This window comes from Myxocyprinus asiaticus, chromosome 33 (genome assembly GCF_019703515.2).
Source record: "Myxocyprinus asiaticus isolate MX2 ecotype Aquarium Trade chromosome 33, UBuf_Myxa_2, whole genome shotgun sequence".
In the NCBI taxonomy this organism is placed as follows: Eukaryota; Metazoa; Chordata; class Actinopteri; order Cypriniformes; family Catostomidae; genus Myxocyprinus; species Myxocyprinus asiaticus.
This window is the reverse complement of record NC_059376.1, coordinates 35,372,171-35,392,827: the sequence shown is the minus strand read 5'-3', so window position 1 is coordinate 35,392,827 and position 20,657 is coordinate 35,372,171. Positions and strand designations below refer to the sequence as shown.

General features: G+C 36.6%; 1 protein-coding gene across 30 annotated transcripts; it reads right to left on the bottom strand.

Moving 5' to 3' along the window:
• Positions 1-1,681: 1,681 nt before the first annotated feature.
• Positions 1,682-18,942, bottom strand: LOC127423799 (N-acetyllactosaminide beta-1,3-N-acetylglucosaminyltransferase 3-like). Of its 30 annotated transcripts, XR_007894378.1 has the most exons (7): positions 18,790-18,942; positions 15,050-15,269; positions 14,311-14,471; positions 10,569-10,788; positions 9,830-9,990; positions 7,712-7,931; positions 2,916-3,055 (listed from the first exon to the last, which is right to left on the bottom strand). XR_007894378.1 is itself a non-coding variant. In XM_051668391.1 (6 exons), the coding sequence occupies exon 6, from the start codon at positions 3,325-3,327 to the stop codon at positions 2,191-2,193; it is 1,137 nt and encodes a 378-aa protein (XP_051524351.1). In that variant the 5' UTR covers positions 3,328-3,335; positions 7,712-7,931; positions 9,830-9,990; positions 10,569-10,788; positions 15,050-15,269; positions 18,790-18,928; the 3' UTR covers positions 1,682-2,190. The 30 variants fall into 30 exon arrangements, 29 of the variants coding, with proteins under 29 accessions (XP_051524351.1, XP_051524353.1, XP_051524358.1 ...); XM_051668391.1 differs by lacking the exon at positions 14,311-14,471 and having other exon boundaries at positions 1,682-3,335; positions 18,790-18,928; XM_051668393.1 differs by lacking the exon at positions 14,311-14,471 and having other exon boundaries at positions 1,682-3,335; positions 10,569-10,729; positions 18,790-18,928.
• Between the last annotated feature and the right edge of the window lie 1,715 nt (positions 18,943-20,657).

The window sequence follows — 20,657 nt, the reverse complement described above, 5'->3', positions numbered from 1 at the left end:
TCTTCCGACATCGCTTGGTGCATTCATATGCAAAGAAAAAAATCTATAAATGATTGAAAAAACTTTTTAAACGAAGGCAGTGTAATTTGTGAATTAAATAATTGTATTTGTTTTAGGATCATTAAACATGATTTCATCTAATATATATATATATATATATATATATATATATATATATATATATATATATTGGACAAAATCTCTACAGGACAAATATTTTTTATTCTTTAAATCTATGGTTAAACCCTGCTGTACATATAAAGAGTGCATGCACAACACATGATCCTTTGATGCATATAAAGTCCAGATTCACTTTATAATGCTTTAAAAATATCAAGGAAAAACAAAGGGGGCACATGGTATCTACTAATATAATAATTATTATATAAATAACCACAGTCCTTTAGATTGCATGTGATTCGTACATATAACATTTTAGGGAATATTACTAAAGCAACAACACTGAAAAAGAGAAAAACATTATTTAATTTCCAGACCCAAAGTCTGATAGCATTAAATCAGAAACCTATTCATTACAGTATAATCATTCCGTGGAGACAACTGAAAAACAATTATGAATTTCACTTTTACCTGCAATATTTTCCTGGTACCAGTCCATGTTTTCATTATTGCCATAAACAACTCGAACAAACTTTAAAGTTGAAAAGATTGTGTTTTTCTGGGTCGGTTGTGTCAATACAATCACATAATTTCAGATGTGTACATTACTAGTCATTTGATAATTTAATAAATGTCGGCTTATAGTCTATATTACACCCAGAGGGGCACCTCAGCCCATGTTGGCAAAGGGGCAGTTTCTTGGGCCACTGTAGCTACCCCCTGTGTGCGTGTTTGGAACCAAGTATACTACAGAGAAATTTAATGTCGGAGTGGGATTTGAGCGAATGCTTTTTCACCGGTGAGCGTGAGCGGTACTTGAGCGGAGCTTCTGCTTGGGACGTGAGTGGCTGAGCGGAGTGCACGTGCATGGAGCGGGTTATTGAGAGGAGTGTCACACCGCTCCGCTTCACTCACATGCTCTGATTCAAACCCATGCAATGTGTTGCTGTTAGCTTTAGCGTGTTAGCCAAAATCAGTTCAACATTTGTAGGCCTATCTCAAACAACATATTCACACAGGTTTGTGTGATGGTTAAGTGTTCAGCTTACATTTGTAAGGTGCTGTCTTCACGGAAGTTTCTCTAGTTGCTACATTCTACATAATTTACAATTGTTTGTCAGATCAGCAATGCTGCCAGGTAAATTCACCCATTCCGTTATGTACAGCAAACCATGTGCATGAACATTCCACACTCCGTTTTGATGGTTGAAGATGTGCATCATCCTGGTACTTGTAGTTCACTTCTTTTTTCTTTTTTTGCGGTTTGGGATGCACCTGTCTTCTCAGGACAGTGGATGTCATTTAGGACACGCCAACATCAACAGATGCATCCTGAATAATAGAGCATTTGTATTCTTCAGCTATTCTTTTGTGGTGAATGCACAGCTCATAAGCAGAACAACGCTGATGCATATTCCTAACAATAAAAATTATGGGATGCTCTGATCTTAATCTTCAAACGGTTTGCCTGAACAAGGTGTGGTCAAAAAAGGTCACATTTATCCACCGCAATGGTGAAGGTGATCTTTCTTTTCAAATACACAAATGTACGAGTATGATCTTCTAGTCAAGTAAAAACTCTTTAATTTTTACACTCCAGACTCAAACATTGCTAAAACACCAAATGTCAAACACCAATAGTGCCAAGAAACACCAATAAATACATACACATAGATAACATAACATATTCAATTGGAATTTGACAATTTGAGGTACAATTTGAAGACAGCGACCAAGGTGTATAGACATCAAATGGCTTGCAGCAGTTTTATGAACATGTTGAAACCACTAAGCAGTAATGGTGTAATGTACTGTATGATCACTTTGTTTTGATGTGTTTATTTTTTGTGCAGCTAGCCTTATTCTAAAACTATGAGCTACTACTGTTACTTTAGCACACTATGAGGCTGCTCCTTGTCATACCCAAATATGAAAGGTGTGTTGTTGACTTACTGTGGAACTGATACAATCAGCCAAATGCTTATGTGTTACAAATTTATCATTCAAAAGTGGATCAGTTTGCATCAATTTTAAAACAAGTTCAATACACATCCTATGTATGGTTCAGGTCTACATAAAGGATTTAGTTTTTCCACATTGTAAATGTGGATCTTGTATTTCATTCCACATTCCAAAAATCTGTTGTGGTAGAAATCTGTGGACTAGAAGCATTTCTCTATAATGACAAGGGTGATATCTGTCAACCTTCAGGAGATGCATACCATCAATCCTCACACCAATGTGGGACATGGGTTTGAGACCTGCCTTTTCCAAGCACATTCCTATGTAAGCATCATCAATAGGTGACAGAGTAACATTGTAATTCATACTGTAGATTGTTCTGGCTGTAAAGCCGGAAAGAAGAAAGCCTCCACCAGTACAGTATGGAGGATATATATCAGACTGGTATACCTGCACTGGGACATAGTATTTGCTTGAAGAGTGCCTGAACGGTCTTGTATTCTCCATGACTTGTCCTACATACAAATGTTTACTTCCATTATTGTCCTTCAGACCTTGAAGATACTTCACCATATTAAACGTGTTGGCAAAAACATCATCATCACCATTTAAAATAAACCTGGTGTGTGGGCACCATTTATCCATCCACTGTAAGAACAGGATCTGCTTCAGTGTGAGGTTAAAGAATGAATCATTGAAGTCCCACTGTAAAATGTCTTGGTTCTCATGGTTCTCATATTTCAATATTTTATTTAATCTGAGCTTCTCCAAGCCAGTTCCAATGGTTCCAATAATGAAGACCCGACGGATCCACACACCATTGTACTGTTGTTCTGTAGCCCATGTTTTCCGCAGAACCTCTCGTCTTTCAAAATTTTCAGGAGAGCTCTTGATGACCAGTAGAAGGAAGACATCTGCAGAGTTCTGGGGGCCTCCACACTTATTACGGACATCCAGAAGCAAGGGAAACTCCCTACAGTGGCGGTAAAGCAAGAAGTCTTTGATATGATTTGGCAGTGTAGAAAATCCAGTCACATTAGAAGCAGACACATTCTGCACACAACTTGGAGACAAAGACTGGAGAGCTGCTGATTCGAGCGAATGAGCTCGGTGATAGAGTCTTTCATATAACTCTCTGCTGTTGTTTTCATAGGTCACACTTAAGTTAAGGACAGTTACTCTAAGGATGACCAAGCACATAATGCCCATAAGAAGCACAGCAATCATCTCCCTTCGAACTGTCATCTTAATATCTGTTTAATGAGACACAGCACACAAAATTGTTAGCTAAATACAAAGGTACAGCAGAAAGAAATAAAAAACAGAAAAAAAAACAACTTTTGACATCGATATGTCAGCACAAATTTGGGAGCGTGCTAGTTGTATCAAATCATATCATTTGAAGTATGAGGACTAAAAAAGATTTACAACAGCATTTTACACAGCATCCAACTAGCTCCACAACAAAGGCAAAGGCTAACCCACTAATTCTCCTTAAAAGAATATTCTGGGTTCAAAAAAAGTTCATTCAACAGCATTTGTTACACAATGTTGATTACCACAAAATGTATTTCGTCTTGTCTCTCATTTACTTTAAAAAAGCTAAAGTTGATAAATTGGATATAACTACACAGAAAAGTATAGTATATGATTTTATCTAACTAAAATAATGTTGACATGCATATTGTTTATGTCTTGTGGCTATACCTTTGAAACAGTGAGTATTTTAATGTTTATGGATTGGCACCATTCACTTCCATTGTAAGTGCTTCACTGTAACAGATTTTAGCTTTTAAGTTAATAAAACAAAAACAAAGGAAGACTGATTTGAAATTATTTTTTGTAGTAATCAACATTATGCCACAAATGCTGTCATCTGAGCTTAACTTGTTTTGAACCCGGAATATTCCTTTAAAGGTGCATTCAGTAACTTATTGTTTGTGTCATCTTGGACTTACAGTGACACCTAGTGGTGTGGATACAACATCATTCAAAATCAATAGTGTTCAGTTACAGATGCCATTGTAGAAATTCACTAGTCACAATCAGCCATGGTTAATTTAATCCAAGAGTGAAAGTGTCAAAAACAAGACAGTTACTGAGATTAAGCAAGTAGTATTCAGCTGGTCATGTGATTCTAAAATGGCAGCCCCCAAAAAGGTGCCCCTGCCCCATGTAGAATAAAACAGCTTTTATAAGGTTTCTGATATGACTAGAATCACAAAAACGGAAGGGACTGGATACAGTGACACCCAAATGACCAAAATGGCAAATGCGAGTAGGGTGGCCAATGGGGTGGCCATCCCAGATGTGTATGACTTTCTTTCATCTGCTGAACACAAACAAACATTTTTAGAAGAATTTCTCAGTTCTGTAGGTCCATACAATGCAAGTGATAAGGGCAACATACAACTACTCCATACGACTCCAGTGGTTAAATCTATGTCTTCTGAAGCGATATGATAGGTGTGGGTGAGAAATATATAAGTCCTTTTTTCACTATAAAATTCCTCCCTGCTCAGTCAATCTCCACTTCACTTTCACTTTCCCATTCTTCTCTTGTTTTTGGTGATGCACAGTCTTGATCTGTTTCTCACCCACACTTATCATATTGTGTCTGAACATATGTATTTAACCATTTGAGTCATATGGATTCAGTGTTTCCCACAGGATTTTTCTGAGACTGTGGTTGGTCGACCTCAGACATGCTAGGGTGGTCCGGGGGCATACTCCCCCGTAAGAAAATTTTGTACATTTTAAAGTAAAATGCATCAATCTGGTGCTCTTTGAGAGCAAATACTAAGAGTCTAGATCTATGAAGAACTTTGTGCTCTTTTAAACCATTTTGTTTATTAACTCATTGGTTGTATAGATATGAATGGTGATGACACAGCAAAAAAGTCACACCCACAAAGCATGGTAAACGAGACAAAGTTTAACGCCAGGGTTGCTGCAGAGTTTTTAAAATCAAATGTAAAAAATGTTAAGACCTTTTTCAAGACCTGAACAAATAAAATTATTACGGTATCCCCATACCAAAACAAACCCACACAATCTCAAAATGCATCATGTATCACAGACTCTTACTTAAACAGGCAGGGGCACACATTTAACATGGCCTTAACATTGCTTTTCAGTAAAATAGGGTAGGCTATATGCAAGTTTATAATACTTAAGACATGTTTTCCACAAATATATCATATTAAAATTGGTTTATTTACCATTATATAAATAAATACAAATTAGAGGTCAACCGATATTGGATTTTGCTGATACAACAATGTGATGAAATAAAGGCAATTAATCTAACAATAGTTTTTATTGGTAGCCTGTATTAAATGTTCTTAGTCTATCCTTCCTGTGATGGGGAGGGCAAGACAGAGGCTACAAGAGTCCAAAATGAATTAAATTGCAGATGCAGTTTATGGTGCAACCAAAATACCAATAACCAGGGGAAAAAATATTTTATTCATAGTGCTGAACTTTTAACTTCAAAGGCTGAAATACACCAGGGACTCTTATTTTGAAATGTTTGCGCTTCACTGCTTCCAGCTGCTCCTTCAAACAGATAAGGGGAAAAAAATGTTGCTCTCCTAAAACAATCTACAATGTATTACAATATAAACATTTAAAAGTAAACATTGTCATATTTCATCAACACTATATCATCATCATTAACAGCTGATCATTACTAATTGCTTGTCATACATTTCTGATATGGCTTAATGATTGTGAACTGCTCTGCAACAGCTGAAAACACTCACAAGCCCCCACGTGCTTGGAGAAAATACAACAGTGCCGCGTTTTCACTAAGAATGACCCAGGGCATGCATTTATTTAATTGACATTTGATATTCACATTAGGTCATATCACGATTCCTGTTTTTCTGCCCCCAAATTCAAGACTTAAATTATAATTAAGACTTTTGTTGTATCATTTAAGATATTGTTACGTCCATGTTGACCTATGTGTTTTTTTTTTGTTTGTTTTTTTTTGTTGTTTTTTTTTTTTTTTTTTTTTTGGTGCTGTTCTGGTACTTTTTATTACCTTAAATTTTGGAAAACTGAATTTAGGACATTTTAAGGATCGGCAGGAATCCTGAATGCAGTTCACAAATGGTCAAACACTAAATCGACTTGAGCACACATTTGAGCCATCAAAGAAATGAAGCAAAACTGTTTTACTGTGTTGAAATGGTTTATTTTTTAGAAAATAAAAAATATTCTTGATGAGGAGGGCACATCGTCACTTCCCTTATACGTTATACATTGTTTCTCACGACAAGCAGCCGGATATGTCAGTCAACATATGCCAGAAGAATGACAGCTAATGTCGTTAGCTAACGTTAACGTTACCTAACCTACCTAAAGTTAGATTAACGTTAATTATCAATGATAACTTCTGCAGTAATGTTATCTGTTTGCTGTCATACATTGATTATGATAAAATTGTGTTTGGACAAATGGATAACTGCAGTGGATACTGTAACGTTAGTTAACGTTACTTATCTCAAACGATGTTGTGTCCTCAAAATGCCTTGGTGTTTCGGATGTAGGAGGGGGATTTGACTGACTGGGAGTGAGAGATGCTTTGCCGAAGCAACGGCGCAAAACACAGCGTTAAGAGATCTTTTATGTTATTATGAGAAGTGTAAAAATATTTTCGGTTAATTATGAAACTGTGGCAGGACAAATTAAACTGTGGCGGGACACTGGGATTACTTTTATGGTCCCTTTACGTCAGGGGCGGACTGGGAAGAAAATTCGGCCCAGGATTTTACATAGAAACTGACCCAAAAGTTGCTGTCCTTTTCTGCATATCGCTGCCCCCTTCCGCATATTGCGACGCCGTTTTGTGGCACGTTCTGCATAATGCGACAACCCATGCCGCCCCATTTCATGGCCGACCCAATGGGAAAAGTCCCGGTTCTCCCAATGGCCAGTCCGGCACTGCTTTATGTGGATTTTGGAGCTTCGAAATGTTGGCTCCCATTCACTTCCATTGTGAGGAACTACAGAGCTAAAACTTTTAAAATCTTAATTTCTGTTCTGCAGAAGAAAGAAAGTCATACACATCTGGAATGCCAGGAGGTTGAGTAAATCATGAGAGAATTTTCATTTTTGGGTGACCTGTTCCTTTAACTCTATTTCAACAGTGCACCCATATCAAAACCTTCATAAAAACAGATAAGTATGAGACTAAATAAAATATTCAAAATAAACCTGAACTGATTTAGTTTTCAATTGGGTGATGTGTGGGTTGAGGCAAATTTCTACCTATTGGTATTTTGATAGTTTATTTATCAATTGAAATGAATGTAAGACATTGAAATTTAAAAAGAAATTCAATCAAAAGATTAATCAAATCAGTTATGATTTAAGTGATAACTAACTCAAAGACAAAAACAAACAAACAAAAACTACAGCAACAAGATTTATCTTTCCAGGTGCAGAGACAACTCTATAAGCAGCTATAGACAGATTGTAAATAGACACAAATGATCAAAGCAATTATAGCCAAATAAAAGCAGGTTTCATTTGTAACACTATAAATAATGAGTAAAAAAAGTAAAGTAATGAGCAGAGATTCCGTTTGACTGTAAGCTATGATGCCGAGCAAGATGCTTACTCTGAGCTGAGGTTCGGTCACGGTGCCGTAGTTGATCCAGTTGACAGCAGCCTGATGAGAGTGGAACCTACTCGTTCAGATGTCCTTGTTCCGGATTATCGCAGCGACAGAAGATTAAACGATGCTTGTAACTGTCCAATAGAGATGTGCAAATTCACTTCCTAGAAATCGATAGCAATCGACCATTGTAGACTTATCAGAGTATGTGAGAAAAAGAACTCTAGGACAAATATATAAATACATATATTTAAATCATGTTGAACTGATTTGTTTTACAATGTGAGATAAAATAGAAAGTACAATAAATTATTGTTTTGGTGGAAACTATGGTTACTATGTTAAAGGCAATTCAATACTGAAAATGACACATAGGTGGGTAATAGGTTTGTGTGTGTTATATGTGGTTCTACAATAAAGCAGATTATAATATATTAAATATATTAACACAGCATGTCTTGATTATTATCCACTAAAATAATTCACATTAATCTATACAATCTCTTAAGCAATTACAAGATTAAATGGCATAAGAGGATCAACATTACAACTCTTAGTGAACTCTTACACAACACTGATATCTACTGGTTAGATAGAGTAAAGGCGGGGCTGTTCGATTCCAGAAATTTGGGAATCGACTCCGATTCCTGGAATCGGAAGAATCAATTCCAAGAGTCGATTCCAGACCCATTTAATCGATTCTTTTTCGATTCCGAAAAAAATGGGAGGTAAAGTTAAATCTCATAATAAACAGCTCACTGCAAAGCGTTCTTTGCACTATTTATAATAGCATGAATGACATTTACTATTAATAGGTCCATTCTAAAATTAAATCAGGGCCTGTATGCACATACCAAAGCGCGATGCTTCAATCCCATGAGATACATTTGAGAGAAGCTTGAGTAGATGCGCCTGTATTTCACAGAACTACCGAAAATAATCTTAAAAGCACAATTTAAATGGTCTGTTACCACTCATGAGTTCTTGTTTACAGAGAGGTTTATATTATAATGTACAGTAATTGTTCACTACCTTCTGTACTCTGAATAAAATGTTCAAACAATACATTTCATTTTTGTTAAAAAATCCATTGTTGTACTGGTTTATACAATAATATATATATACACACACACATTTTAACGTGTATTTAACGTTTTTGAATGATATTTTTGTATATAATTTTAATGTAAAACTGTGTAAAATGTAGGCTAATAAAAAAATAAATATATGCAAAAGGTCTTAAACAGTAAAAATGTGGAGAACGACTAGAGAAGCGTTAGATTCTCGCTTTTATAAGTGCAGCACAATGATCATTTAAACTTTAACATACCGATTTATTGATGTGAACTGGGAAGTAAACTCAACTCTGCCATGTTCTTATTGCAGATTTGGTTGTAACATCGGGGAAGTTATTACTGTATGCCAATTTACTGGCACAAATTTGGCATGTTACTTGATTATTAGTTTAATCCAACATAAAACAACGGCAGACTATCCGGGTCTGGAAAGCAGATGTGCTGAAGGGTTTGTGTGATTACTTCATACAGATGAATAAACGGAACGGATTTGACTCAGAGTCAGATTGATGATCGGTAAGATGCAATCATTTATAATCATTTTGTAAATTGTTTTAGTGCTGTTAGGCTTCTTAAATGTGTACTAGTTCAGTGGTCGAGGAAGTAAACACAGTCTAAAAATATCAACCGGTTTCCCCGGTTCCGTTAAGATTCTCGATTCTCAACGCATCAGAAACGATGAATCTCATGCAGCCTTTTGTTGTTTTACTGAAAACAAGAAAATCAGGTTATTATGAATTTCCAATATGTAACCTGAAACTTACATTTTGTATGAACTCAAATAATGAGTGATTCCCTGTATAAGAAAACATATGAAAAAACAGTATTTGGGATATAAAATATAACATTACCAACGTAAATCTCAAATATGAATGAATACAATTATAGGGCGAATGTGCTGAGAGCGCGCGCCACCCGACGCTCACATTGTTAATATCAATGAACTTGATAACAAAATAAACGTCATATTAACATTTGAAATAAAGTCTGCGACTGAAAATTAAAAACAACGTTTTTTGTTCTACTAAACATACAGGTTACTCACAATCATTTATAGACGCACACTTCAGCACACACATTCAGATATTTCCCGTTCACAGGGCAGGTCTGTCTCTGGCCTCACTCCAATGCAAAATGACTTTGGTTGACAGGTGTGCCTGGAATTAACTGACTGGGAGTGAGAGATGCTTTGACAATGTTAGAGATCTGTAAGAAAGAACGTCATACATATCTGGGATGCCAGGAGGTTGAGTAAATCATGAGAGAATTTTCATTTTTGGGTGACCTATTACTTTAACTCTATTTCAACAGTGCACCCATATCAAAACCTTCATAAAAACAGATAAGTATGAGACTAAATAAAATATTCAAAATAAACCTGAACTGATTTAGTTTTCAATTGGGTGATGTGTGGGTTGAGGCAAATTTCTACCTATTGGTATTTTGATAGTTTATTTATTAATTGAAATGAATGTAAGACATTGAAATTTAAAAAGAAATTCAATCAAAAGATTAATCAAATCAGTTATGATTTAAGTGATAACTAACTCAAAGACAAAAACAAACAAACAAAAACTACAGCAACAAGATTTATCTTTCCAGGTGCAGAGACAACTCCATAAGCAGCTATAGACAGATTGTAAATAGACACAAATGATCAAAGAAATTATAGCCAAATAAAAGCAGGTTTCAGTGGTAACACTATAAATAATGAGTAAAAAAAGTAAAGTAATGAGCAGAGATTCCGTTTGACTGTAAGCTATGATGCCGAGCAAGATGCTTACTCTGAGCTGAGGTTCGGTCACGGTGCCGTAGTTGATCCAGTTGACAGCAGCCTGATGAGAGTGGAACCTACTCGTTCAGATGTCCTTGTTCCGGATTATCGCAGCGACAGAAGATTAAACGATGCTTGTAACTGTCCAATAGAGATGTGCAAATTCACTTCCTAGAAATCGATAGCAATCGACCATTGTAGACTTATCAGAGTATGTGAGAAAAAGAACTCTAGGACAAATATATAAATACATATATTTAAATCATGTTGAACTGATTTGTTTTACAATGTGAGATAAAATAGAAAGTACAATAAATTATTGTTTTGGTGGAAACTATGGTTACTATGTTAAAGGCAATTCAATACTGAAAATGACACATAGGTGGGTAATAGGTTTGTGTGTGTTATATGTGGTTCTACAATAAAGCAGATTATAATATATTAAATATATTAACACAGCATGTCTTGATTATTATCCACTAAAATAATTCACATTAATCTATACAATCTCTTAAGCAATTACAAGATTAAATGGCATAAGAGGATCAACATTACAACTCTTAGTGAACTCTTACACAACACTGATATCTACTGGTTAGATAGAGTAAAGGCGGGGCTGTTCGATTCCAGAAAGTTGGGAATCGACTCCGATTCCTGGAATCGGAAGAATCAATTCCAAGAGTCGATTCCAGACCCATTTAATCGATTCTTTTTCGATTCCGAAAAAAATGGTAGGTAAAGTTAAATCTCATAATAAACAGCTCACTGCAAAGCGTTCTTTGCACTATTTATAATAGCATGAATGACATTTACTACTAATAGGTCCATTCTAAAATTAAATCAGGGCCTGTATGCACATACCAAAGCGCGATGCTTCAATCCCATGAGATACATTTGAGAGAAGCTTGAGAAGATGCGCCTGTATTTCACAGAACTACCGAAAATAATCTTAAAAGCACAATTTAAATGGTCTGTTACCACTCATGAGTTCTTGTTTACAAAAAGGTTTATACAGTGCATTCGGAAAGTATTCACAGCGCTTCACTTTTTCCACATTTTGTTATGTTACAGCCTTATTCCAAAATGGATTAAATTCATTATTTTCCTCAAAATTCTACAAACAATACCCCATAATGACAATGTGATAGAAATTAGTTTGAAATCTTTGCAAATTTATAAAATAAATAAATAAACGGGGAAAAAAAATCACATGTACATAAGTATTCACAGCCTTTGCTCAATACTTTGTTGAAGCACCGTTGGCACCAATTACAGCCTCAAGTCTTTTTGAGTATGATGCTACAAGCTTGGCACACCTATTTTTGGGCAGTTTCTCCCATTCTTCTTTGCAGGACCTCTCAAGCTCCATCAGGTTGGATGGGTAGTGTCGGTGCACAGCCATTTTCAGATCTCTCCAGAGATGTTCAATCGGGTTCAAGTCTGGGCTCTGGCTGGGCCACTCAAGGACATTCACAGAGTTGTCCCGGAGCCACTCTTTTGTTATCTTGGCTGTGTGCTTAGGGTCATTGTCCTGTTGGAAGATGAACCTTCACCCCAGTCTGAGGTCCAGAGCGCTCTGGAGCAGGTTTTCATCAAGGATGTCTCTGTACATTGCTGCATTAATTTTTCCCTTGATCCTGACTAGTCTCCCAGTTCCTGCCGCTGAAAAACATCCCCGCAGCATGATGCTGCCACCACCATGCTTTACTGTAGGGATGGTATTGGCCAGGTGATGAGCGGTGCCTGGTTTCCCCCAGACATGACGCTTGCCATTCAGGCCAAAGAGTTCAATCTTTGTTTCTCATGGTCTGAGAGTCCTTCAGGTGCCTTTTGACAAACTCCAGGCGGGCTGTCATGTGCCTTTTACTGAGGAGTGGCTTCCATCTGGTCACTCTACCATACAGGCCTGATTGGTGGAGTGCTCCAGAGATGTTTGCCCTTTTGGAAGGTTCTCCTCTCCCCACAGAAAAATGCTGGAGCTCTGTCAGAGTGACCATCGGGTTCTTGGTCACCTCCCTGACGAAGGCCCTTCTCCCCCAGCTCAGTTTGGCCGGGCGGCCAGCTCTAGGAAGAGTCCTGGTGGTTCCAAACTTCTTCCATTTACGGATGATGGAGGCCACTGTGCTCATTGGGACCTTCAGTGCTGCAGAAATTTTTCTGTACACTTCCCCAGATCTGTGCCTCGATACAATCCTGTCTCGGAGGTCTACAGACAATTCCTTGGACTTCATGGCTTGGTTTGTGCTCTGACATGCACTGTTAACTGTGGGACCTTATATAGACAGGTGTGTGCTTTTCCAAATCATGTCCAATCAACTGAATTTACCACAGGTGGACTCCAATCAAGTTGTAGAAACATCTCAAGGATGATCAGTGGAAACAGGATGCACCTGAGCTCAATTTTGAGTGTCATGGCAAAGGCTGTGAATACTTATGTACATGTGATTTTTTTTCATTTTTTATTTTTAATAAATTTGCAAAGATTTCAAACAAACTTCTTTCACATTGTCATTATGGGGTATTGTTTGTAGAAGTTTGAGGAAAATAATGAATTTAATCCATTTTGGAATAAGGCTGTAACATAACAAAATGTGGAAAAAGTGAAGCGCTGTGAATACTTTCCAGATGCACTGTTTTATAACGTACAGTAATTGTTCACTACCTTCTGTACTCTGAATAAAATGTCCAAACAATACATTTCAGTTTTATTAAAAAATCCATTGTTGTACTGGTTTATACAACAAATATATATATACATACATACATTTTAACGTGTATTTAACGTTTTTGAATGATATTTTTTTATATAATTTTAATGTAAAACTGTGTAAAATGTAGGCTAATAAAAAAATAAATATATGCAAAAGGTCTTAAACAGTAAAAATGTGGAGAACGACTAGAGAAGCGTTAGATTCTCGCTTTTATAAGTGCAGCACAATGATCATTTAAACTTTAACATACCGATTTATTGATGTGAACTGGGAAGTAAACTCAACTCTGCCATGTTCTTATTGCAGATTTGGTTGTAACATCGGGGAAGTTATTACTGTATGCCAATTTACTGGCACAAATTTGGCATGTTACTTGATTATTAGTTTAATCCAACATAAAACAACGGCAGACTATCCGGGTCTGGAAAGCAGATGTGCTGAAGGGTTTGTGTGATTACTTCATACAGATGAATAAACGGAACGGATTTGACTCAGAGTCAGATTGATGATCGGTAAGATGCAATCATTTATAACCATTTTGTAAATTGTTTTAGTGCTGTTAGGCTTCTTAAATGTGTACTAATTCAGTGGTCGAGGAAGTAAACACAGTCTAAAAATATCAACCGGTTTCCCCGGTTCCGTTAAGATTCTCGATTCTCAACGCATCAGAAACGATGAATCTCATGCAGCCTTTTGTTGTTTTACTGAAAACAAGAAAATCAGGTTATTATGAATTTCCAATATGTAACCTGAAACTTACATTTTGTATGAACTCAAATAATAAGTGATTCCCTGTATAAGAAAACATATGAAAAAACAATATTTGGGATATAAAATATAACATTACCAACGTAAATCTCAAATATGAATGAATACAATTATAGGGCGAATGTGCTGAGAGCGCGCGCCACCCGACGCTCACATTGTTAATATCAATGAACTTGATAACAAAATAAACGTCATATTAACATTTGAAATAAAGTCTGCGACTGAAAATTAAAAACAACGTTTTTTGTTCTACTAAACATACAGGTTACTCACAAACATTTATAGACGCACACTTCAGCACACACATTCAGATATTTCCCGTTCACAGGGCAGGTCTGTCTCTGGCCTCACTCCAATGCAAAATGACTTTGGTTGACAGGTGTGCCTGGAATTAACTGACTGGGAGTGAGAGAGGCTTTGACAATGTTAGAGATCTGTAAGAAAGAACGTCATACATATCTGGGATGCCAGGAGGTTGAGTAAATCATGAGAGAATTTTCATTTTTGGGTGACCTATTACTTTAACTCTATTTCAACAGTGCACCCATATCAAAACCTTCATAAAAACAGATAAGTATGAGACTAAATAAAATATTCAAAATAAACCTGAACTGATTTAGTTTTCAATTGGGTGATGTGTGGGTTGAGGCAAATTTCTACCTATTGGTATTTTGATAGTTTATTTATTAATTGAAATGAATGTAAGACATTGAAATTTAAAAAGAAATTCAATCAAAAGATTAATCAAATCAGTTATGATTTAAGTGATAACTAACTCAAAGACAAAAACAAACAAACAAAAACTACAGCAACAAGATTTATCTTTCCAGGTGCAGAGACAACTCCATAAGCAGCTATAGACAGATTGTAAATAGACACAAATGATCAAAGAAATTATAGCCAAATAAAAGCAGGTTTCAGTGGTAACACTATAAATAATGAGTAAAAAAAGTAAAGTAATGAGCAGAGATTCCGTTTGACTGTAAGCTATGATGCCGAGCAAGATGCTTACTCTGAGCTGAGGTTCGGTCACGGTGCCGTAGTTGATCCAGTTGACAGCAGCCTGATGAGAGTGGAACCTACTCGTTCAGATGTCCTTGTTCCGGATTATCGCAGCGACAGAAGATTAAACGATGCTTGTAACTGTCCAATAGAGATGTGCAAATTCACTTCCTAGAAATCGATAGCAATCGACCATTGTAGACTTATCAGAGTATGTGAGAAAAAGAACTCTAGGACAAATATATAAATACATATATTTAAATCATGTTGAACTGATTTGTTTTACAATGTGAGATAAAATAGAAAGTACAATAAATTATTGTTTTGGTGGAAACTATGGTTACTATGTTAAAGGCAATTCAATACTGAAAATGACACATAGGTGGGTAATAGGTTTGTGTGTGTTATATGTGGTTCTACAATAAAGCAGATTATAATATATTAAATATATTAACACAGCATGTCTTGATTATTATCCACTAAAATAATTCACATTAATCTATACAATCTCTTAAGCAATTACAAGATTAAATGGCATAAGAGGATCAACATTACAACTCTTAGTGAACTCTTACACAACACTGATATCTACTGGTTAGATAGAGTAAAGGCGGGGCTGTTCGATTCCAGAAAGTTGGGAATCGACTCCGATTCCTGGAATCGGAAGAATCAATTCCAAGAGTCGATTCCAGACCCATTTAATCGATTCTTTTTCGATTCCGAAAAAAATGGTAGGTAAAGTTAAATCTCATAATAAACAGCTCACTGCAAAGCGTTCTTTGCACTATTTATAATAGCATGAATGACATTTACTACTAATAGGTCCATTCTAAAATTAAATCAGGGCCTGTATGCACATACCAAAGCGCGATGCTTCAATCCCATGAGATACATTTGAGAGAAGCTTGAGAAGATGCGCCTGTATTTCACAGAACTACCGAAAATAATCTTAAAAGCACAATTTAAATGGTCTGTTACCACTCATGAGTTCTTGTTTACAAAAAGGTTTATACAGTGCATTCGGAAAGTATTCACAGCGCTTCACTTTTTCCACATTTTGTTATGTTACAGCCTTATTCCAAAATGGATTAAATTCATTATTTTCCTCAAAATTCTACAAACAATACCCCATAATGACAATGTGATAGAAATTAGTTTGAAATCTTTGCAAATTTATAAAATAAATAAATAAACGGGGAAAAAAAATCACATGTACATAAGTATTCACAGCCTTTGCTCAATACTTTGTTGAAGCACCGTTGGCACCAATTACAGCCTCAAGTCTTTTTGAGTATGATGCTACAAGCTTGGCACACCTATTTTTGGGCAGTTTCTCCCATTCTTCTTTGCAGGACCTCTCAAGCTCCATCAGGTTGGATGGGTAGTGTCGGTGCACAGCCATTTTCAGATCTCTCCAGAGATGTTCAATCGGGTTCAAGTCTGGGCTCTGGCTGGGCCACTCAAGGACATTCACAGAGTTGTCCCGGAGCCACTCTTTTGTTATCTTGGCTGTGTGCTTAGGGTCATTGTCCTGTTGGAAGATGAACCTTTGCCCCAGTCTGAGGTCCAGAGCGCTCTGGAGCAGGTTTTCATCAAGGATGTCTCTGTACATTGCTGCATTAATTTTTCCCTTGATCCTGACTAGTCTCCCAGTTCCTGCCGCTGAAAAACATCCCCGCAGCATGATGCTGCCACCACCATGCTTTACTGTAGGGATGGTATTGGCCAGGTGATGAGCGGTGCCTGGTTTCCCCCAGACATGACGCTTGCCATTCAGGCCAAAGAGTTCAATCTTTGTTTCTCATGGTCTGAGAGTCCTTCAGGTGCCTTTTGACAAACTCCAGGCGGGCTGTCATGTGCCTTTTACTGAGGAGTGGCTTCCATCTGGTCACTCTACCATACAGGCCTGATTGGTGGAGTGCTCCAGAGATGTTTGCCCTTTTGGAAGGTTCTCCTCTCCCCACAGAGAAATGCTGGAGCTCTGTCAGAGTGACCATCGGGTTCTTGGTCACCTCCCTGACGAAGGCCCTTCTCCCCCAGCTCAGTTTGGCCAGGCGGCCAGCTCTAGGAAGAGTCCTGGTGGTTCCAAACTTCTTCCATTTACGGATGATGGAGGCCACTGTGCTCATTGGGACCTTCAGTGCTGCAGAAATTTTTCTGTACACTTCCCCAGATCTGTGCCTCGATACAATCCTGTCTCGGAGGTCTACAGACAATTCCTTGGACTTCATGGCTTGGTTTGTGCTCTGACATGCACTGTTAACTGTGGGACCTTATATAGACAGGTGTGTGCTTTTCCAAATCATGTCCAATCAACTGAATTTACCACAGGTGGACTCCAATCAAGTTGTAGAAACATCTCAAGGATGATCAGTGGAAACAGGATGCACCTGAGCTCAATTTTGAGTGTCATGGCAAAGGCTGTGAATACTTATGTACATGTGATTTTTTTTCATTTTTTATTTTTAATAAATTTGCAAAGATTTCAAACAAACTTCTTTCACATTGTCATTATGGGGTATTGTTTGTAGAAGTTTGAGGAAAATAATGAATTTAATCCATTTTGGAATAAGGCTGTAACATAACAAAATGTGGAAAAAGTGAAGCGCTGTGAATACTTTCCAGATGCACTGTTTTATAACGTACAGTAATTGTTCACTACCTTCTGTACTCTGAATAAAATGTCCAAACAATACATTTCAGTTTTATTAAAAAATCCATTGTTGTACTGGTTTATACAACAAATATATATATACATACATACATTTTAACGTGTATTTAACGTTTTTGAATGATATTTTTTTATATAATTTTAATGTAAAACTGTGTAAAATGTAGGCTAATAAAAAAATAAATATATGCAAAAGGTCTTAAACAGTAAAAATGTGGAGAACGACTAGAGAAGCGTTAGATTCTCGCTTTTATAAGTGCAGCACAATGATCATTTAAACTTTAACATACCGATTTATTGATGTGAACTGGGAAGTAAACTCAACTCTGCCATGTTCTTATTGCAGATTTGGTTGTAACATCGGGGAAGTTATTACTGTATGCCAATTTACTGGCACAAATTTGGCATGTTACTTGATTATTAGTTTAATCCAACATAAAACAACGGCAGACTATCCGGGTCTGGAAAGCAGATGTGCTGAAGGGTTTGTGTGATTACTTCATACAGATGAATAAACGGAACGGATTTGACTCAGAGTCAGATTGATGATCGGTAAGATGCAATCATTTATAATCATTTTGTAAATTGTTTTAGTGCTGTTAGGCTTCTTAAATGTGTTCTAGTTCAGTGGTCGAGGAAGTAAACACAGTCTAAAAATATCAACCGGTTTCCCCGGTTCCGTTAAGATTCTCGATTCTCAACGCATCAGAAACGATGAATCTCATGCAGCCTTTTGTTGTTTTACTGAAAACAAGAAAATCAGGTTTAGGAATTTCCAATATGTAACCTGAAACTTACATTTTGTACGAACTCAAATACTGAGTGATTCCCTGTGTAAGAAAACATATGAAAAAACAATATTTGGGATATAAAATATAACATTACCAACGTAAATCTCAAATATGAATGAATACAATTATAGGGCGAATGTGCTGAGAGCGCGCGCCACCCGACGCTCACATTGTTAATATCAATGAACTTGATAACAAAATAAACATCATATTAACATTTGAAATAAAGTCTGCGACTGAAAATTAAAAACAACGTTTTTTGTTCTACTAAACATACAGGTTACTCACAATCATTTATAGACGCACACTTCAGCACACACATTCAGATATTTCCCGTTCACAGGGCAGGTCTGTCTCTGGCCTCACTCCAATGCAAAATGACTTTGATTGACAGGTGTGCCTGGAATTAACTGACTGGGAGTGAGAGATGCTTTGACAATGTTAGAGATCTTTTATGTTATTATGAGAAGTGTAAAAATATTTTCGGTTAATTATGAAACTGTGGCAGGACAAATTAAACTGTGGCGGGACACTGGGATTACTTGTATGGTCACTTTAAATGGATTTTGGAGCTTCGAAATTTTGGCACACATTCACTTCCATTGTGAGGTACTACAGAGCTGAAACATTCTTTTAAAAATCTTAATTTCTGTTCTGCAGAAGAAAGAACGTCATACACATCTGGGATGCCAGGAGGTTGAGTAAATCATGAGAGAATTTTAATTTTTGGGTGACCTATTACTTTAACTCTATTTCAACAGTGCACCCATATCAAAACCTTCATAAAAACAGATAAGTATGAGACTAAATAAAATATTCAAAATAAACCTGAACTGATTTAGTTTTCAATTGGGTGATGTGTGGGTTGAGGCAAATTTCTACCTATTGGTATTTTGACAGTTTATTTATCAATTGAAATGAATGTAAGACATTGACATTTAAAAAGAAATTCAATCAAAAGATTAATCAAATCAGTTATGATTTAAGTGATAACTAACTAACTCAAAGACAAAAGCAAAAAACAAACAAACAAACAAACAAAAACAACAGCAACAAGATTTATCTTTCCAGGTGCAGAGACAACTCTATAAGCAGCTAGCTGAGTTGAGGTTCGGTCACGGTGCCGTGAATCGGCTTTTCCAACATATATAGTTATATCTATAACTGCACTATGTATATACTGTTTATCTGCACTACGTAACTTTGTGCTCTCAAGCGACATCTGTGGTCGAAACTTGTAATTGTAAGTACTATGCGAAAGAATACATAAATCAGTCGTGTTCTGGCACTGCTCTCCTGCTGGATGAATCTTCCTATTTCAGCTTAACTGGACATCGTCTGTGTGTGATCATGACTGGCGCTGGAGTCAAAACATGGTATGATTAAACATTTGAAACTGAAATATAACTTGCATTGATGAAGACAAACAAACTGTAAAACGTTTTTCCGCGTCGTGAAAATGTTTTTATCCAACGTATTTAATACCACAGATTATTAAATTAATACAGTTTGTTTTTCACGTTATAAATACGCATTTGTACAATGTTGCAGAAACGTGGTTATGACGTTTGTATCACGTCCGCAAATCGCCTTGTGAGTTCAAGGAGCCTACTTAACATCTCCAGCTGGGGACTTCACGTACTGCTGTGTTATCCAAATGTTTCCCCCCTACGTTTATCTTCTGAAGCTGAGCTTACCAACATCATCCCAGCGAACTACGTTGTAAAAACGTTTCCTCCCGTCAGCACATCTCCTAGTGACATTTTTGAAACCTAGACTTACCACGTTCAACCTGGGACTACACATGCTGTTGTCAAATTGTTTTTACCACGTTATCTTCCAAAGCAGAATTTACCAACAACATACACAGTGCAAGAGAAAGAGATTAAATATGTTACTAAAATGATGTCAATTTATAATTTCTTTATAATTATTTGCAGAATTCAAATTGTCATAGGCTACATCAGCATATGCAAGTATGTGAAACAGAAAACATATTTACTTACTCATTGTATTTATTCACAACATATAGAAATGAAACTTTGCCTTAACATCTGTGCACTGAAAACTCTATATAGGAGAGACCGAGGCTAGTTGTTCTATGAGAAATCTGTCACAGGGACTCAAAAGTCCTCAAGTGTGTTTTCTCCATCAGA